General features: G+C 40.5%; 2 protein-coding genes across 2 annotated transcripts; one reads left to right on the top strand and one right to left on the bottom strand.

Moving 5' to 3' along the window:
* Positions 1-426: 426 nt before the first annotated feature.
* avil (advillin) lies at positions 427-8,961 on the bottom strand. The gene is made up of 20 exons (XM_069677649.1): positions 8,869-8,961; positions 8,567-8,677; positions 8,359-8,433; positions 7,970-8,166; positions 7,779-7,887; positions 7,581-7,691; positions 5,859-6,064; positions 5,667-5,745; positions 5,477-5,575; positions 5,098-5,251; positions 4,843-4,943; positions 3,693-3,830; positions 3,466-3,624; positions 3,162-3,341; positions 2,800-2,957; positions 2,574-2,718; positions 2,301-2,489; positions 2,148-2,216; positions 1,950-2,060; positions 427-991 (listed from the first exon to the last, which is right to left on the bottom strand). Exons 2-20 carry the CDS (start codon positions 8,624-8,626, stop codon positions 878-880), a joined length of 2,454 nt encoding a protein of 817 aa, XP_069533750.1. The 5' UTR covers positions 8,627-8,677; positions 8,869-8,961; the 3' UTR covers positions 427-877.
* Positions 8,962-13,905: 4,944 nt separating this feature from the next.
* Positions 13,906-18,186, top strand: olfml3b (olfactomedin-like 3b). Its single transcript, XM_069678368.1, has 3 exons — positions 13,906-14,014; positions 14,990-15,275; positions 15,540-18,186. Exons 1-3 carry the CDS (start codon positions 13,916-13,918, stop codon positions 16,322-16,324), a joined length of 1,170 nt encoding a protein of 389 aa, XP_069534469.1. The 5' UTR covers positions 13,906-13,915; the 3' UTR covers positions 16,325-18,186.
* The last annotated feature ends 734 nt before the right edge of the window (positions 18,187-18,920 follow it).

Below are 18,920 nucleotides of genomic sequence, written 5' to 3'. Positions count from 1 at the left end.
AAGTTGATGTTAATGACGAGAAGCTGAAATTAAATCTCGCTTTCTCCAATGCAAGATGATTTATTATCTGTTCCTTTACAACGTTTAAAATGCTGTAACAAAAGATGTTTCCTCCCAGAGATAAAACGATTAGTTTTCATACCAACTTTTTCATTTTGTGCCTCAAAGTATTTTTGTCTGACATGTCATGACATCACTTGACCAACAGATGGCGGAGCAGACCTATTTAAAGGGGAAATCAGCGCTTCCTCACATTTTGTTCGGTGTCGATGAGAAAGGTTATATAAATATTTACTATTTTGTTAAGTATGATAAACTAACTACTTTAACCCAGTTTTAAATGTTGCTGTTTTAATGTTATGTATAAGTAGTTTTAAACAATGCAAAGTTGTCTAATTGTTTTTTATATTTGTATTCACTTTCATCAGGATTTAAATGTATCTCTGTACATCATGCTACAAACACACACAGAATAATAACAGTTTTTTTTATATCATACTGAGTTCAAATATGATCACAAGAGCCCTTCATTAAATAGTCCCACTTATACAACATCAGCACAGGTTCAAATATAATCAAGTTGTACGAGATCTGAAAAAATCTATGAATCACAATAAAAGTGATCTTTGTCAACCTCTCATCAAATTTGTAATAAATAAAAATAAATACACCTAAAAATAAATTGTGGGCGGTGGGTGATTTCTGTTACTGGAAAGCCCTTTGTGTTACATTACTGTTGCTTTAAAAGGGCTCTACAAATAAAGTCTGATTGATTGATTGAAATAGGTAAATAAGGAGATGGAGCTGTGGAAAGTCACTGATTGCATATGTTGCATATTTAAATTAGTAGCTTAATTATAATACAAAATAAATATAATCAAAACATCCCCTTTTCTTTCTTCAGGTTCAGTTGTTTCCAACGTGGCAGACTCGCAAAGTCGTCTTTGGTGATCCCAAACACGACGTTGAAGTCGGAGTCAGAAAGATGTTTCTGGAAAAACAAAAAGGTGAATGGTGAAACTCCATAACTGACACCACATAGCTGCAAGGCTTGTTGAGTGGCTAGTGATTGATTAGGAACTAATAATTGACTAAACTGTAATTATTGAGAAGCTGCTGAATACTAATGAGTGTACTACACATGGTTCATGATGAAACCAAGACGAGTATGGTAAGGATTTGTTTCATGGGTCCAACATTTCCTAATGAGTTTGTAGTAATTCTGTGACTCAAAGTGGAGAAAAACTTGGCACACCTGTTTCATAGGACAGGTGCGTAGGGGAAAAGGACAAAAGGTCATGAAAACAAAAAATGTTAAAAGTATAGTGTAATTCTGTGTAAAAGTAATTTAGTTTTGACAGCAGGTCAGCTGACCATCCCAAATTTGAAATTTGACTGCTTACATTCAATATTTGAAAAAAAACCTAGTTTCTGCTTATAAAAGGAAAATGTTTTCATCTTAAAATCATCTTTTATTAGAAGGAAATATTGAAATACATAAAGACTAAAAATAGAGCATTACCAAATTGATAATAACTTGATTGTTTTTTCTGGAAGCAAAGCTCACTTCAATGTTTAGTCACTATTCATTTCAAGTAAACTAAGAATATCTGCTAATTTACGGGCATGTTTCCCTCTAAACAATAAGTAGTATTAAGAGCATGGTAGTTATATTGCTGTATAAAATAACTCTTAGCTGTCGATCAAGGTTTTATTATTGGTGTGATTATGCTCTACATAGATTAAAAGATTAAACAGTTCCGGGAGCAAATTCTGATGTGTTAGATAGGACAGCCAAAGAGAGACAGGGGGAGCAGAGAGGGGGATGACTGTAGCCTCTGTATATGGGGCGCCTCCTCTACCGACCAAAACTAAACCAGCGCCCCCTGATGTATTGTTGTTAATTTCATCACACCATGTTAGGGACACCGACACACGAACACCCGTACCTCTTTCAGTGTGGCCTCGACACCTTCAGGCAGCTCAAAGGCGAGCTTGTTGATCAAAGCGTCCGGAGGGAAAGTCTGATAGATTTTCTCACTTTCAACACAGTTCTGCTCCTAGAAGAATCACATTACGGGTCAGGTTAGGATTATCTATCAATATATCTTCATTAATTAGCCAGAAAGAGGAAGACTTTTACATACAGTTGACACATGAACAGGTGATGCTACATCCCCCAACTCCTTCTTCAGCTCTTCATAGCTCTTTCCTCCCTGAAAGAAACACATATTTGTCACTGTGTGTTTCTACTCATCACATGTTGATGCTCTTTTTTTAATTCGAACCAATACACTCACACTCCATTTGGAGGGGTCCCACCCTGTGAACCACCCAGTGAAGGTGGGCGGCTCAAATCCCTGCTTGATCAGGACGACGGGGGTGTCAGGGTCTCTGTCGCCCGGGTGTGTGCGCAGGTACTCCTGACTCGTGGTCACTGATTCTTTGCGCTCGGTCTCATTGGCGTCTTTGCCGATCCAGAGAATCACCTGAGGCCAACAGTGAGGAAAGTCCATGTTAGCAAAATTAAATGTATATATAAGAGTTTGTAAATGTTCATTACTCCCTCATACCTGGTCCCATGTATCCAGCAGCATGACATCATCCTCGTTGAGGTCGTCCTGCGTGTACTGAGTCACCTCAGTTACAATGAAACGGCCCGTCTTATTGGAGCATTCGAACAGGCGCGGCTGGTGGTCTAAAACCGTCTGCTGTAATCTGCAGTCATCAACATAGTGTTACCTTCCCTGTAACACTCATAAAGCTCAAACATTAGTGTTATATATGTGTCATCATCACCTCTTGTCGCTCGCATAGGGAGTTTTCCCTCCGAGCAACTCCCAGAATTCAACGGCCTCCTGACCCTCTGCCACCAGCTCCTCGGAGCCTCTCTCTGAGCTCTGGCCAATCACAGAGCTCACCTCCTTCGCCATGGCTCTCTCATCTCCACTCGACCCCTGATCACAAACAGTTACAGCCTCTTGTTATTTTAATCACCATGAGCTTTAATGTGATGGAAATGTGATATTATGAGCTGATTTCAAAGAAGGAGATGTGGACCAATAGAGAGAGATCGACTTTTGGTCAATGCTAAATAAAAATATCCTTGTGTATTGTATATTGTATATGTTGCTGTGTCAGGTATATTTCTCCCTCCTCACCTTTCCACACCACAGATAAATCACTGATTGGCTCCTCAGAAGAAACACGTCGTTGGAGTTCAGAGAGGACGCCAGGGCAGGAACCTCAATGGCTTTTGTGTTGGACGGGTCAGAACCATGAACCTGGAACAACCTGACTGGTGGCTCCGGGTCAGAAGTCCCCTTTCTAGATGTGCCCCCCTAACAGAATCATAAGAAATACTCTGTACTGTTATAAAAAGTGCATACACCTGGCAAGAATACCATTAAGCAGAGAATAAAGTCATTTTAAAACATGTTTCTATCGAAATTGAAATAGTCATACCTCAAAGATGACCATCTTCCCCTTAAAAATGGTCATAAAGTGTCTCGGCTCTTTTCCCATGGTTACTCGCACTTGAACTGGTTCACCCCCGTACTTCTGGTCCAAGTCCACAGCCTGAAAAGCCGAGGCTGCCAGCTCGTCCTGTGTGGCATTACGGCCCTGAAATAACAAGCAGTTAATTGATATAGACAAAATATAAATCAATCATCTTTACAACAAAGCCTCACCTGCCATATGTAGAGCAGGTAACACTTCTTGCTGTTAACCAGGTAAGTGTAGAGGATCAGGTAGCAGTCTCCTCCGTAGAAGTAGCCGTAGCTTTCAGGGTCCACCGGCGCAAGCTCCACATTCTCAATCCTCCACACCTGAGCACATCAGACAGGTGAATTAGCGCTGGATAACATGTCATGCTATTTAAGATGGTCATTTCAAGAAGTTTAACCTACAGGCCTATTATGTGTATGTTGACTCACTGTTTTAAGGCTAGACAGATACGATAGGTTAAGAGCAATTGGGAGAATTTTTGATTGTCTGTATTATGTCAGCTTTCCTACCATAAAAAAGATTAAAAAATCCTTCACATGATACATTTCAGAAGCACTGAAGTTGTTACCTATCCATTTCAGAAGGAAAGAAGGTTTTATCATATTCCAAGGAGGCGTGGCTTACCCTTTTGCGTAAACTGACCCAAAACCTTCTGATTTTGTTGCAGTAGTACATCACATTCAACTTCATTTTTGATGCTTGTCCCGTCTACCTTCCTGATGTCACACCAATGAGGGCGTGCAATTTTGATCACGTGGTATCACAGCTTGGGCTCGGGAAGAAACCTTATGTCCCAATCGCCCTTAATTCATCCTACCTTGTTAATGTTTATAGTAACACCTGCCATAACTAGCCAAAAGGGCTGCTGAAGAAAGGACATCAGTGTGTATGTTACCATACAAAAAAAATGATTACCCCAAAAGAGTCACCACACAGACCACCCGGAGTCTTCAGGACCCACTTTCAGGTAATCCAGGTTTTTTGTCTTTTAACATTCCCTTCTATAAGATCAGCTGCACTCAGCGCTGAATGTGGAAGGTAAATACTTAGCTGCTAGCATTAGCTTTTTAGCCTATTTTACAATAGATGTTTGACATTTATGCTAGCATGTAAATATGCCACATTAGCAATCACTAATTAGCATGTTGCAGTTACATAATAGTGTAACACTGTAAGGTGTAACGTGAGAACATGCTGAATATTCAATATCATCACAATGTGTTAGCTTTGATATCAATGTATTCAGCTGGTTGGGTTTTTTGGACCTCCTGCTACAGGAGATGATACATGTAGACTTGCCTAATTAACTTTAGATGAATTTGTCACAGTTACCTCTACTTGACCTGTGCCGTTGTCCACCATTCGCTCCTGGGCAGCCACCTCTGGCATCACGTGCATCAGAGACGCATCAAATTTCTCCTGCGTGATGTGAGCTAAAGCAGAAAAATGGGGGCAAAACTAAATTAATTAACAACAACAACTGAGGTATTTTAAGAAGAAAATTGTGTGGTTTGTGTTTTTCAGAAGCAACAGATACTTTTAGTCTTTGTAAGTTGTGTTTTATTGTGAATTCAAGAACACACATACCCACTTTCCCTTTGGTATGTGCTTTACCCAGACCCTGAGTCTGGTCCTTCACAGTCCACCTCTGGAACAGCTGCTTGAACAGAGCGGACTCGGCCCCGTCGTTCACTACCTCCACATTAGTAGTGATTGGATAGTTTTTGGCTTTGATGAATTCCTACAACAGCCAGTCAAAGAAAAGCAGGAAATACACAGTTTATCGATGTGTTCTAGCTAAAACTAATGCAGTCTAATACAACACTCTTGCTATAAAGTCTACCGTAACAAAGTATCACAGTTGTATAAGACTGTATTACTTATAACTGTCTGTTTAATGAATAAATGGACTGTAAGAGCAGTCAAACTGAAGGTACACATGTAGGTCCGATGTAGAGTCACTCACCAGAGCTCTGCTCATAGCCGCCTGTCTCTCATTTTTGTTTGCTTTCTTCCCCTTCCACACAAAGATCTTCGTCCCTCCCTGATCCAGGAAGAAGCAGTCCTACACAGATAATTAGATTATGTATACAGGTCCAAATAATTTTACACAATCAGTAAATTGTCACACTTGTTGTATCAATATTAAAACCTACATCATGGTTGAGGAGATCCTGAACCAGCGGTCTGCTAGCAACTTCTTCAACCTTCATCTGGCCCTCAGCATCTGACACACTATATTACAAGCACAAACAAAGAAAAACAAACAAATAGCACTTTAACTGAACATGTATGAATCCTCATGTGACTGACTACACGTTGGTTATCACTGTCAGGGTGCAGCTCACTGGTAAAGCGTCAGTTGTGACTTCAGTTCCTGGTCAGCTGTTTCGTCCGGAGGCCCGGCCTTCAGTTCGGCGGTTCTTCCTCCGAGAGCATCGTTCAGGATCTCCATGTTCTGAGCAGAGTCGCTCTCTGCGTCACCCTCGATCACTCTGATCTCCGCACGACCTCCTCTCTCTCTGTCCCGGATGTCTTTGGCCAACAACATGCCCTGAGAGTCAGGAGAACAACACATGGAAAACAATACAGTCCTGAAATGTTGGACTTCAAACCAAAACACTCAGTATGCGCGTAAATCCACTACCACATATTTAATTTAACCTTTTTCACACATGAAGTTTGGTTCACTTGTCCAGGAAGTATTGGTTTGGGAGTAATAGCCTGTGAAAACGGCAGCAGCATTTCTTTTGTGGCATTTGAGGAAGTTTTCTCAGGTTTGAGAAAATAACCCTGACAATGTTTTCAGGGTTTTTATACCTAATGGTGGCTTCACATGGAGTCTTGTTTACCATGTTCACAGGATAAGTCCATATTAACGCATTCTTCTTGCGGGAATCGCGACCTTGGAAGAGGACATTTTCTGTAAGCTCCAAATGTACAAGTTGTGACGTGTTTGCTGATGATGTCATGGCCGTGTTAGTTCACTTTAAATGAATCTATTATTTTAATCATGTAGAGTCTTTCTACTTCACTTTTAGTGAGTCTGAGTTCAATTTTGATATGCCCAATGGCCTCATCTCATCATCCACCATTATTTCTTTGCATTTCCTGCATTACATTAGCAACTCGTTAGCCTTGATGGCTTATGCTCTAGAATCCAACAGTAACATTCATTTGCTTGCGTCCATTTGGGTGCTGCCAAGCATATCCTTTACATGACTTCCCACAAGCTAAGGAGTATCATTTGAAGGCAACAAGATTCTAGTAAAAAATTAAAATTAAATTGCATGATGGGAAGTGTAGGATCCAATGTTTTAGGAGCTTGAGATAGTAGCGACTAAAAAGTAGAGCTCTGTTTGTTTAAGTTTTACTGCCTCCCAACATTAGCTGCAATATTAAATCACCAGAGGAACGATTTAAATAATATTTAATAGGTCCTTTTTTATAAGCTACATCAAAGTTGACCAATCACTAGTTTTATCTGCTTTTCATTGTAATCTTCCCAAGTCAATTTATATAAGTAACTTTAATAAACTAGTAAGCTAACTAGTCTGAACTTCATGTGAAGAGGACAATGATCTGAACACCAAGAATATGAATATTAATTACTTATAACATTCAGGTCTCACCACATTGCTGTTATATAGTTTTGTGCAGTGATAATGAATCCTTCCGAGCCTCAGTGTTTTTGCAGGAAGAGGCAAACGCCTCTATTGTGCACACCCAAACATTTCCATAAAGATGTACTAATGATATTCAGATCCAATGAGGGCAGCACGCAAAGAACCAAACATATGGTCAGACATGTTTTCTGCTCTTTAGACATGTTCATCCAGATAAAATGCTGCACTTGGAAGGCAAAGAAAAGTAACTCAAGTGTCCTTCCCTTTTAAAAATAAGGAGGAGTTATTGTTGTGCAATTTTACACTGGGAATAAAGCTGCTGTTGCAATCTTGTACGCTGATTTTCTCTTATCTTACCACATACTTTAGTGTAGAAGAACCAAACAGAAGTGAATGAGATAAACACAGAATGAGATTTGTTACTAAGAAAAGTAAGAGTCTCACTTTAAGCCTCTCCTGTCTGTTGCTCTTGGGTCCGTTCCACTGAACGATGGTTTTGCCGATGTCCAACAAAAACACATCACCGAGGTTGAAGCTCTTCCAGCTCATCTCCACCTGAAACAAATACAAACATAAAGCTCCCTTTCTGTGTAACATCCTCTGTCCCATAATGTTATGTAACCACTGTGAGGCACAGCTCACCTCTGTAGCAACCACTCTTTTCTTCCCTTTGACGTGAAGCAGTCTCTTAATGTCATAGGTGTTGGTGTCAACGTGCTTCATGCCCGACGCCACTCCGCCTTTCTTATAGCTGCACAAGACAGGTTGATGATTGTTATGGTTTATGTTGCTGTCTATAAATGATGGCCTACTGAGACAACATTTCCACTCACATGATTCCCTGTTTGAAGTAGCCTCTGAAGTCATCAGACTCGTGGTTTTGAACCTCGCGGTGCTGCACCGGAGTGGAGCCCAGAAACTCATCCAGCTGGATGGTGTAAACAGCTGCTGCGCCCTGCTCGTCCTGAGAGGACTGGGAGCCGATCCAGTAGTGGATGTCATAACTCAGAGAGCTGCTCACCTTCTGGGTCTGGAGGAATACAGTAGGATACCATTTCATTCGCTGAAAGACTTAAGGAAAAAGCATTTTGTCTCTTCTTCATTACACTAAGCCAAACATATATGCAAAGAGCAAAGTCTACAAGACAGTGGGCTTTACATAACAAACAAGAGACACAAGCATCCAAGACCTCAAGCATCCATCAGCAGCCTTCAGACTTACAGACAGAAGTAGGTAGCAGTCGCCCTCATAAAAGTTTCCATAGGATTTTTCTGGGAGTTGGACGAGTTCCATTTTCTGTTACGCAGAGAGAAGAAAGTGTTTTTCATCATCACAGCTGTTTTAGTCATTTCCTCCTGAAGAAGCAGACAGAATCAAACTGAACAGCTGATTTGACACTGTTGCAGAAACATATGTTAAATCAATTTACCTCAATTCTCCAGATGATTACTCCCGGGCTGTGAGTGACTGCTCTGAATGTCTGATCCATGATGCTCAGATGCACTTTGATTCAGTTCCTCTTTGTTGCTTGGTTTTCTGTCTGGAAGAAGAAATCATTGTGATCATTTATTGTATTGGATGATCAAAAACAGACACACTTCACAAATCTTAACTTACTTGAAAAAGTTTCTACTTTAGTCTCTTTTTTCTTGACAAACCAACATATAAGATTTAAGATTTATAGTTAAAATACCACAAATCAAAGAGATATTATCATCAGACAGAACCTACCTGGTGTTCACATTTAAAGACCTCTCTGTAGGTCGCCAACAGCTGAGTTTCCATCTGATATCAAACGGCCCTCAATCCTCTTCTTCCCCTCCGAGCCCCTGAAAGATTTGCGTGTGTTTGCATGCTTCAGGACCTTCACTGAGTTCTGCCCAATCAGTGAGGAGGACACAAACTCCTGAAGGCAAATGATCAGGGAAAAAAAGGATTGACTCATATTCAAATGAAGGTACACACACACAGTATCTCTGAGCATCAACATGGTGTCCATTCATTGTACAGCCCACTCGGTCCTGCACCAACACATTCGCACCATATATGGGAACATGTACAGCTATGGGACCGACTGCCCTGATTAATAACATTTAACAGTGTTAATGAGCTTTTCAGAAGAATATTATTCTACATTACATAAACAATTATAGTTACTGATAACAATTGAGACACTGATTGCTTTTTATTCACATCATTAGTAGCATTAGCCATCGTGGTAGCAGCATTACTTTAAAGTTATATTATATAGCTCATATAGATCCAACTCACATGCCATGCATAAGACAACGATGCTACAAACTTTACACATTCACATGCACACATTCATACTAACACAAACACACTAGGGCAGGTGAGTACTTTACACTGGCACAATCACAGCACATCTTAGTGAGATTGTTTGTGGACAAAACAACAGTGAGCACAAAAGTCCTGACTGAGTCTAAACCTGAGGAGATCGGGACACTGCACTCACATTTCTCTATAGTGCTCAAGTTAAAACTGATGATTTTGTGACTTCAAGTCGGATAAATGTCCTCGAGTGACATCACTTGAGGCAGAGTTGGTTGGATTTGACAACAGAATACAAGCTTGAAAAATCTGGGAGAGCGGAGTTAGAAAGATGTGAGGCCGAGACCATATCAGCCGCTGCTAGCACAACTCATCTCTGATTGAGCTGTTGGCAGACGAGTTGCATCGTGGGTAATGTAGGCATCAAAAGGAGAGGACTATTCACATTTAAAAATAAGATATGTCTGGTTCAAAACTGTCTGTCGTCAGTCTGATAGGAGTGCAATACTAAACAGATGGAGTGTTTCTTTAAATAGAGACTGCCCTCTAATGTTGAAGTTCGTGGTGGGTAAACAGGAGTATTTTTTTGTTTGTTAGTAACATAGCACTTTATTCTCTGTCAATACATTTAGAATCTGAAGGTAAAAACACACCTTTAACTGGTAAATAACAAAAGTTTGTACGACACCAACAAAGGCCTCCTTGTTCACCTGCTCAGCTCCTCTTGTTATCATGTGACACACGGTCGCTTTGCAGAAACATTTTCATACACAGCACTTTAACTTTGTTCGATCATTATCTTATCCTCCCTTCACTTGTATTTTCCCGGTTGTTATAGCGACCTGGATGCCTCGTCTGATTTAGTGTTTTTGTTTACACGTTTTCTCTCTGATGAAATAAAAACCAAATTAATAATAAAAAAAGAAACTCACATTTGAATCAACATATCCTTAAACAAACAAACCTGGACCCCTGATGATGTTAGGTTTGATAAAGGGAAGTCATAAATGGGCCTCATGCTACAATAATTTACATGGACCATGTTGTAAATAACGAACAACACAACGGAGATACAGTTGTAGCAATAATTTAGAGGTGTGATGACGTGAGAGTCCATTGGCAGACAGAAAGTAAATAAAAACAAATGAGGTTCAGTCATGTTCAAAAGACTACCGTCAGTAGGAATGACTGGGAGGAAATGATGATTTGTCATTTTTAGATAAAAAAATTAAAGATTAAAAGGAACATTTCACCAATTTTACAAGTGACGTCCAGTTTATTAAGCATGAGAAGTACCGGCTCCGGCTGTGACATCCATGACTCTGAAGGGAGATTGTCATCAGGGTTATCATAATCTGTTTTAGGAGGTTACTCTTACACAGGAGGCTTACACTATTAGCTCAGGCATGGAGTTTAGGCATTTACAAGACAGGGAGGCTTTACGAACCGACTTTAGCAGCTTATATTTTGGGACATTTGCAAGAACTCCTGGTTTTGAAATGGTGGCAGTGTGGCTTCGTTTAGGCACAAAAGGTATGAGGTAAGGTGCGTTAATCAGGTTACGTATGCATGTTATGTTACTTATGTGATGTAACTTAAGTATATGGAAATTGACTGACACATTTGTAATATCACAGACTTTTAGTTGATGTTCCGGACACAAATCCTGGTGTCCTTGGCTAAAGGGTCATATTAAGCTGCTTGCACAGACCACAGTATTTGGAAGCAAAATTTACCTGCTGTAGAAACCCTTTGATGATCAAAGGCAATCAACTTCAACCAGAGTCTAAAATATTTTAAATATTTTATCTTTGCATATATTTTAAACTATGAATGAATCATGTGATCCTGCAAGAAGTCTCTCCAAAAAAACAACAAACATTTTAAAGCTGAATTTAATATGAGAGTTCAGGGCCCATGAGCGAGCAGCACAGAGCAGACTGCATCGCACTTCCTGGTTAGATCTCATCAGTCAGAGCTATAATATTAAAAGTTATAGTGCCAATAGACTGTGTGTAGGCGGACTTACTGCAGAAAATATGAAAGATGCAAAACAACACGTCTGTAGTTTGTAACAGAATACTGTTCTGATTTGCAAAATGGATTCACCACTTCAGATGCACAGGGTGATATTAACATAGTACCAGATAATAGAGAGCATGAATGAAAGAGGGACTGCACTAGCTACAGAAAGACTTCTTACTTCATGTCTGTTTTCCACAAACGTGCCTCTTATGGAAATTATGTCATCAGGTTAAAAATAGACGCAATCAAATGAGTCACAAACCTGTAAAACTCAACAGGACAGGAAGAGTTGAATAAGAGGTGTACACTGACTTCATTATAGACCTTGTAATCAAGACCGGAGACAGTTTTAACCCTATTTTCCTACTCCCTGTCCTCATTCAGCACCAGCCGATCTGACTAACTACTGCTTATTCTTTAGACGCAGGCCCATTATTACAGCTGCTCCTGTGTACACAGACACACACCAGACACACAGCTGACACACTGCTGTTACGCCACCAAAACAAAACTTATAGCTTAAGTACACTTCCTTCACATATTAGATTTCTTTAATAGATTTTGTATCACAATATTTTGTCCAGTCCACTGCTCTGTTCACATTGTAGATTCACAGCCCTGCTCACAGCTTGTTTCACTGAATAGATTCTCTGGGTTATTTTTGAACACCAAACACAGGCAAATATCTGCTTCATATTAGACACGCTGACTAACACAGCAAACAATGCTCACTGGCTGCTACACGACCAGAATACACAATATTTACAAGGTTGGCATGAGAGATATAACTGCATCTGATCTAACTGCAGGTGCATGTGTTGTTCCACAACGCATCCAGTTCAAAGTCCCTATTGTCACCCACAAAGCCCTCTACGACCACGCCCCTTTATACTAGAGATAGACCGATATGGTTTTTTCAGGGCCGATACCGATACCGATTATTAGTAGTCAAGGAGGCCGATAACCGATATTTGAAGCCGATATTCATTTGCAGTAAAAGTGAAAATATTGGCGTCAAATTTTTGAATAATACAAACTCCAACACTTAACTTTGTTTAAATGCCTTTAAGCATATGCATCAGAGCCAAAATAACCCAGTTTTAAATTGATCTCTTATCGGCCGTCGGATTAAAAAAAGAAAAAAAAAAGAAAGGCCGATGCTGATATGTGTCAAAATGCCGATAATCGGTCTATCCCTACTTTATACCTCACAGACCCGCTCCATCGCCACACTCCCTCCGGCAGCCTCCGCTCCTCTGATGTAAACCTCCTCTCTCCACCCTTCAGAACCAAGCACCCAACCTGGGGCGACAGAGCTTTCTCCATAGCTGCCCCCTCCCTCTGGAAGTCTCTACCCCACCCCACCCGAGACTGTAACGACCTGACCTCATTAAAATCTCGGCTCAGGATCTTTCATCGTTTTATTTGTGTGAATTCCTCTTATTGTGTTTCTTCTGGTCTTGTTTTGTTTCTTTAGTTGTTTTAAAAATGTAAAGTACCTTTGAGTATCATGAAAAGTGCTATATAAATAAAAAGTATTATTATTATTATTATTATTATTATTATTATTAGAAAGAAAGTATTCAGAGACCTTAATGCAGAGGGAATGTTTTAAGGACAGTTTGGAAAAAGGGTTTGGCCTGCCTCGAGGGCTTCACGAGGAAGAAATGAGCAGGTAATCAGGTGTGAAAAGATCAGTTTTATCATCATCAGAATTATTAAGATATAATTTGTATCAAATTCAGAGCTTTTGAAGTAAGTTGCAGCCTTCAGCTCGCCCTGATATGCTCATGCTGTATACATTTGTTTTGGCGTTAACACTGACGTTATGGCACTGTGTCCTTTATATGCTGTCTGATTTGACTTGTGGGGACTAAACTAGTTTCCCTTTTGGTGATTAATAATCACATTTGATCCAAACACACATGTAAAATATTGCTAAACCTCTTAATCTGCCTGGATCAATATTCATGAGATTTGGATTCACTGAATAAAGAAACCTGTTTGGAGCTCAGGACAACTTTAAGGAATTAATTTGTTAGAAGAGTTCATATTGTGTTCAACATTATTACTTTGTTAGAGTATAAACAGAGATTATTATAATCCATGGTCTTCTACTTCATACAGGTCTACAGGGCCTCACTGCCTCCTGACGTCAAATCACATTACTCCCTCCTCCTGCTTAATTTGTAGTCTCACATTAATATCCAGTGTTTGAATCCCCCTCAAAGCCATTGCAAACATCTGTCTCAATGTTTCTTCTGTTTTCAGGTTAAAGTTGAAGTAAAAATAAAACCTGTCTTGTCCCTCCTGCAGCCTGTGTGCCTCCATCTACACCAGATGTTTTTGGCTCCTCCCCGACAGCTTAGTAAAACATTCCAGCCCACCTCTGGGAATCTGCTGCCTCCTCCTCACTCAGCTCAAAATCTGTCCAGGAGCAGAAGAGAGAGACTGACACACAATGAGAGGACTTGTTGTCTTGGTTACTTTGGCCTGCTTTGCCAGCGCTCAGCACCAGGCACTGATTGACTACTTGGAGCGGAGGCTGCTCGCTATTGAGGTAAGACTCACTTTACCTTCCTGCCGAGCCCTGCGCTCCAGAGTGCCTGGGAGAGGAAACTTCCAGGGACCGGGCAAAGGCAATGGAATGCAGATGTGGGCAAATCCGGAGGAAAATGCTGGAAAATACAGCTCTCTGAAATGTGAAGGGATAATGAGCCTTTTGTCAGAGTTAATACACTGTGATATAAATGTAGTTTTAAAGTCCTTAGATGGCAAAAAAGACGTTAAAAAAAATGACAAAATCCATACAAAGAATGCTGTTTGTAAAAGTTACATAATGGGAATTCTGCAATTGTAAGAATGCTTGTTTGTTTAAAAGAGTTGCGCAATATTGGAATCCTAAAGTTACATCTGTCAGGAGTAAATTGTAATTATCTTATAAACAATTAATACATTAAATTAAACATCTTTCAGAGAATTTTCCGCCTGTGTGAAAAGTTTTTTTCTGCAGAAAAAAAAGAAAAGATTTTGCAATGGTTTTCCAAATATACCTCGAGAAATTGTGCACGAATGACGTGCTTTTCTTGTGTAACAAAACCAGGCATGTTAAATTCTTTGATAGTAGGTCTATACAAAGTAAAACTTAATCTTTCTGTGTTTCTCTGTAACGTAGCTTCAGACTTTCTTGCTCTCTTCCAGAGAGAATCTCTTTTCATTCGTCTCCCACACAGCGAGGTCAAAGGTCACGCTCTGCCGCATAGCCCGCTGGTAGGGTTTAGTGTTTTTAAGAAGACATTTGAGCCGGGTGTATACTTGCCACGTGTGGCCTGAACCTGGTGATTTGAAGGATGAGTGTCCTTCTTATTATGCCCTTCTGTCCCCGTCTGCTCACTGAGCCTTAAAATAACATCAAATTATGGCCTTGTCAGAGCTGTCCAGATACGCAGTTACGGTTCCTATAAAACACTTATCCATGTATTGCTCACAGCGAACTCAGACATTACTAATCTTTGTCACCTTCTTTTCAAACCAGGACCGGATCTCTCTGTGGCATGAACAGACCGCTCGCTACGCCTCCGAGCTGCGTGAGCTGAAGCAGCAGATGGTTTCTCAGCTGGAGAACCTGGACAAAGAGAAAGAGACTCTGAGGATGAATCTGGACAGCGTGGGGACGAGGGTGGACCGCGTTGAGCGTGAGATGGACTACCTGGAGACCCAGAACGGAGCTCAGCCGTGCGTGGACGTGGACGACAAGCTGATCGAGCAGCAGGTGACGCTGGTGAAGGAACAGCAGAAGGCAAAGTATTCAAAACTATCAGGTGAGATATGACGTGCTAAAACTGCACTTGAATTAATTGAGCATATTTACTTTCTTGCTGAGAGTTATATAATGTATAATATCACTAAACCATTACATATAAAGTTGGAACCAGCAGTAAGTTAGCCTAGCTTAGCATAAAGGCTGGAATCAGGGGGGAACTGCTAGCAGGGATTTGTCCAAATTGAACATCCACCCACCACACAACCCATCTAATAGTTCAGATGTTAGACAGCTGACCAGCCCGTTACTCTCTTATTTCCAGACTGCAGCGACATGATCTCCAGCATTAAAGCCATGAAGATCTTGAAGCGTGTCGGCGGGCCAAAGGGCACGTGGACCAAAGACACCAGCAGGGGCTCCGGGAAGGTCTACATTTTCAACGGGACAGACGAAGACACCATCCACGAGTTTGCATCTGTGCAGGACTTCACCCGCTCGCAGGGCCTGTCTCTGTCCAAAGACCTGCAGCTGCCGTCAGCCTGGACGGGAACAGGACACGTGGTCTTCAACAATCATGCGTATTACATAAAACAGGGTGAAGAGATAATGGTGGTGAAATATAACATGAAGGACGGCTTGCTCTCAGACAGCACAGTGTTCCCAGTGCAGGACCACGTCCCAGTGTACGGCCTGACTCCTGAGACACTGATGGACCTGGCTGTGGACGAGGAGGGCCTGTGGGCCATTTACTCGACACGGCAGAACGAGAGGTACATCTCCCTGGCTAAAATGGACGCCAAATCACTGGACATCGAGCAAATGTGGGACACAAACTGTCCGAGGGAGAACGCGGAGGCGGCTTTCGTCATCTGTGGCACTCTGTATGTGGTGTACAACACCAAGCAGCCCGGTCGCTCTCGTGTGCAGTGTGTATTTGACGTCAATGACATGGTGACCAACGAAGAGGCACCTCTGGTTTACTTCCCGAAGCGTTACGGAGCCCACTCCAGTCTGAAGTACAACCCACAGGAGCAGCTGCTGTACGCCTGGGATGATGGCTACCAGATCCTGTACAAACTCATCATGAAAAAGAAACTGGAAATTTGAGCTGAATGATACACTGCACATCACAAAACTCCCACAAGCACCCAGAGCCCCTCAACGGTACCATACCGGGCATTTTACAAGTTTGATCTCCTTTAATAATCAGTACTTCAAACTTCAGCAGACTTTTTCTTAATGCATGTTCAGAAGTTCAGATTTTCTAATGCTTGTTTCTAAGCCACTGGTTTCAGAAGGTTTAAAGTGTGTAATCTAGTGACCAAGCAGACTTTTTTCAGTTCCATTATGGAACATGGTATGATGTCATAACAGCATTACAGCAGTCATTTTTAAGTCTCAGTAATTACCTTACATTATAGAAAAATTAATGCAGAACTGGGGCCGGATTCACAAAGCAGTGCAGTTTTCTTGGTAACTTTAGTGTTAAGAAAAATTGATGACTGACTGAGGTTATGTTTTTTTCCCTAACTTTCATCTTATGTTTCTACATAAGAAAAAACATATTTAATACAAATAATACATGAGATTCTTGAAAGCAAAGTTCGTAAATTTCTTCTTGCGTTTCTTCACAACCTGAGATGACCCCACATAGGTCTAAAAATTGTGACAGAAAAAAGGTAAGCTTCTAACATTCATTCATTTAAACATATTTTAGACAATCAATTCTCTGAAGTTCAGTTTTACTAGGTTCACTCACAATAGCTCACATTTAGTTAAACATTTATTTATATAATGTTAGCATGTGCCTGTTGTTCTTGGTGTACATCTCATATCTAACGTTAAACTAGCAAATGTGACAGTTAACATTTGAATACATTTAAATAACATTACATATTCAATAATGCTCATCATTAATAAACACATAGCTCATCTCATCTAAGAAGTTCGTGAGTAAGAAAATAAAGCGGTTCGTACAAAATAAGACTGCTCTTAAGAAAATAACAGTGAATTGCACTTAAGAACAGTCTTAAGAACTTCCTACATTTTCTTAAGTTTTACCTTAAGAATATGTTTGTGAATCCAGCCCCTGACCTTTAGGCATGCATGGCAACAAATGGTAGAAAAATGCAAAAAGAGCTTCTTTTTTTTAAATGAATTTTTAGTAAACCAGCGCACCAGTTATATTACTAATCTGGAGTTTGATTCTGATTCCTAAAAGCATAAAACGTGCTGGATAGTAGGACTGTAGTATCTGTATACTCACCAACATTTTGTCATTGCTGTCACTTTGCACTGCACTATATTTCTAATGTCGCATCAACTTACTGTACTTACCTGTGACCTCTTGTGCTGCCATCTTTTTTATTTACATTTTTATAGGTTCCTTTAGTTTAAGGTGTTAAGCCGTTTCTTTTACTTAAAGTCGCAAATACAAGACAGGACACAGAATACATAACTGCTCGCTACAAATTACAACAATTTGCTGCATTATTCATTTTTACTTAAGTAACAAAATCCTGCCATCTTTTTAAACATGTCATTTTGCTGCCACTTATAATGCAACCACAACAATGTTGTGCACCTCAGAGCTGCAATGAGTATAATTGGCTCTTAAGTGCAGGAAACAGCTAGCTGGCTAGCTCTGTTATTTTTCTCTTTTAGCTTCATGTGTACTTTTCCCAAAGTTGAGCACATACACATTTTGTGGCATTATTTTTTTTTTTAAAAGAAAACAAATTAAAAAAGAGCACCACTCTTCAAATGATGCCTTTTTCTGCATCTAATGTTACTTAAGAAAATAACAACACGTTACAACAGGGATTCTGGCTTTAGAAACACATTAAAGCCACAAAGTAAGAATACTTTGGACTTTGGCGCCCCCCAGTGGTAGCATAGAAAAGCAGACAGGAGTTTATGCTTTTGCCCTGTTATTCTGATTCTTCCCTGCTACATGACGTGACTAATAAAACCCCATTTAGTTGAAATTGTGTGTGTTTGTTTGTTTGGTGCAGCCATTTTCAGTTCCAAGTCATGAACCTGTTAAAACAGATCCAGAGATCCAGTTGTTTGTTTGTTGTTGTTGTTGTTGAGTCGAATAAAAATGTAGCAGCTGTTTTAGGGCCCGATCAGACAGGACGCGCTTTGCAGGCTGTAAAAGTAAAGTGAAGTAAACACCCGATCAGACAGAGCGCGTTTTAGCAGCTGGGGGCGGCTTTTTTTCCCTACTGTTGTTAAGGCAACCACCGAATCTTTAGCTGTCATTAACCTAACTGTTACATTTTAAACTGACAGAAGGCCCGCCTCTCCTTTCATCCGATTGGACAATGAGAAAAATCGCCCATGATGTCGGGCGATTTGCTTTGAGTTGAAGTTTTTTCAACTCGAGGCGCTCGGAGCGTTTCCTCAGAAACGCGAGGCGCACTGAGAGGAAAAAAGCGTGGCGCTCTGCAAAGCAAATGCAGCGCGCAAAAAGCGTCCCTGGCTGCTAAAACGCGTCCTGTCTGATCGGGCCCTTACACAGTCAGTGTTCGTTAGTTTAGACATATAAAGCAGCTTAAGTAAGGTCTATTTAACTCAGTGTTTTTAATTGTAATGTTTGCGCTTGAGGTTGGAACTTCATCATTTCCTAACACATAAACATATTTAAACAACAACAAATATATTATGGGATATAACACCCTTAATATGTGTCGTACCGAGT

This window comes from Semicossyphus pulcher, unplaced genomic scaffold, assembly GCF_022749685.1.
Source record: "Semicossyphus pulcher isolate SPU_LCO1_2020_fin unplaced genomic scaffold, fSemPul1.0.p SCAF_3, whole genome shotgun sequence".
Classification (NCBI taxonomy): Eukaryota; Metazoa; Chordata; class Actinopteri; order Labriformes; family Labridae; genus Semicossyphus; species Semicossyphus pulcher.
This window is presented reverse-complemented; position numbering and strand designations above follow the sequence as displayed.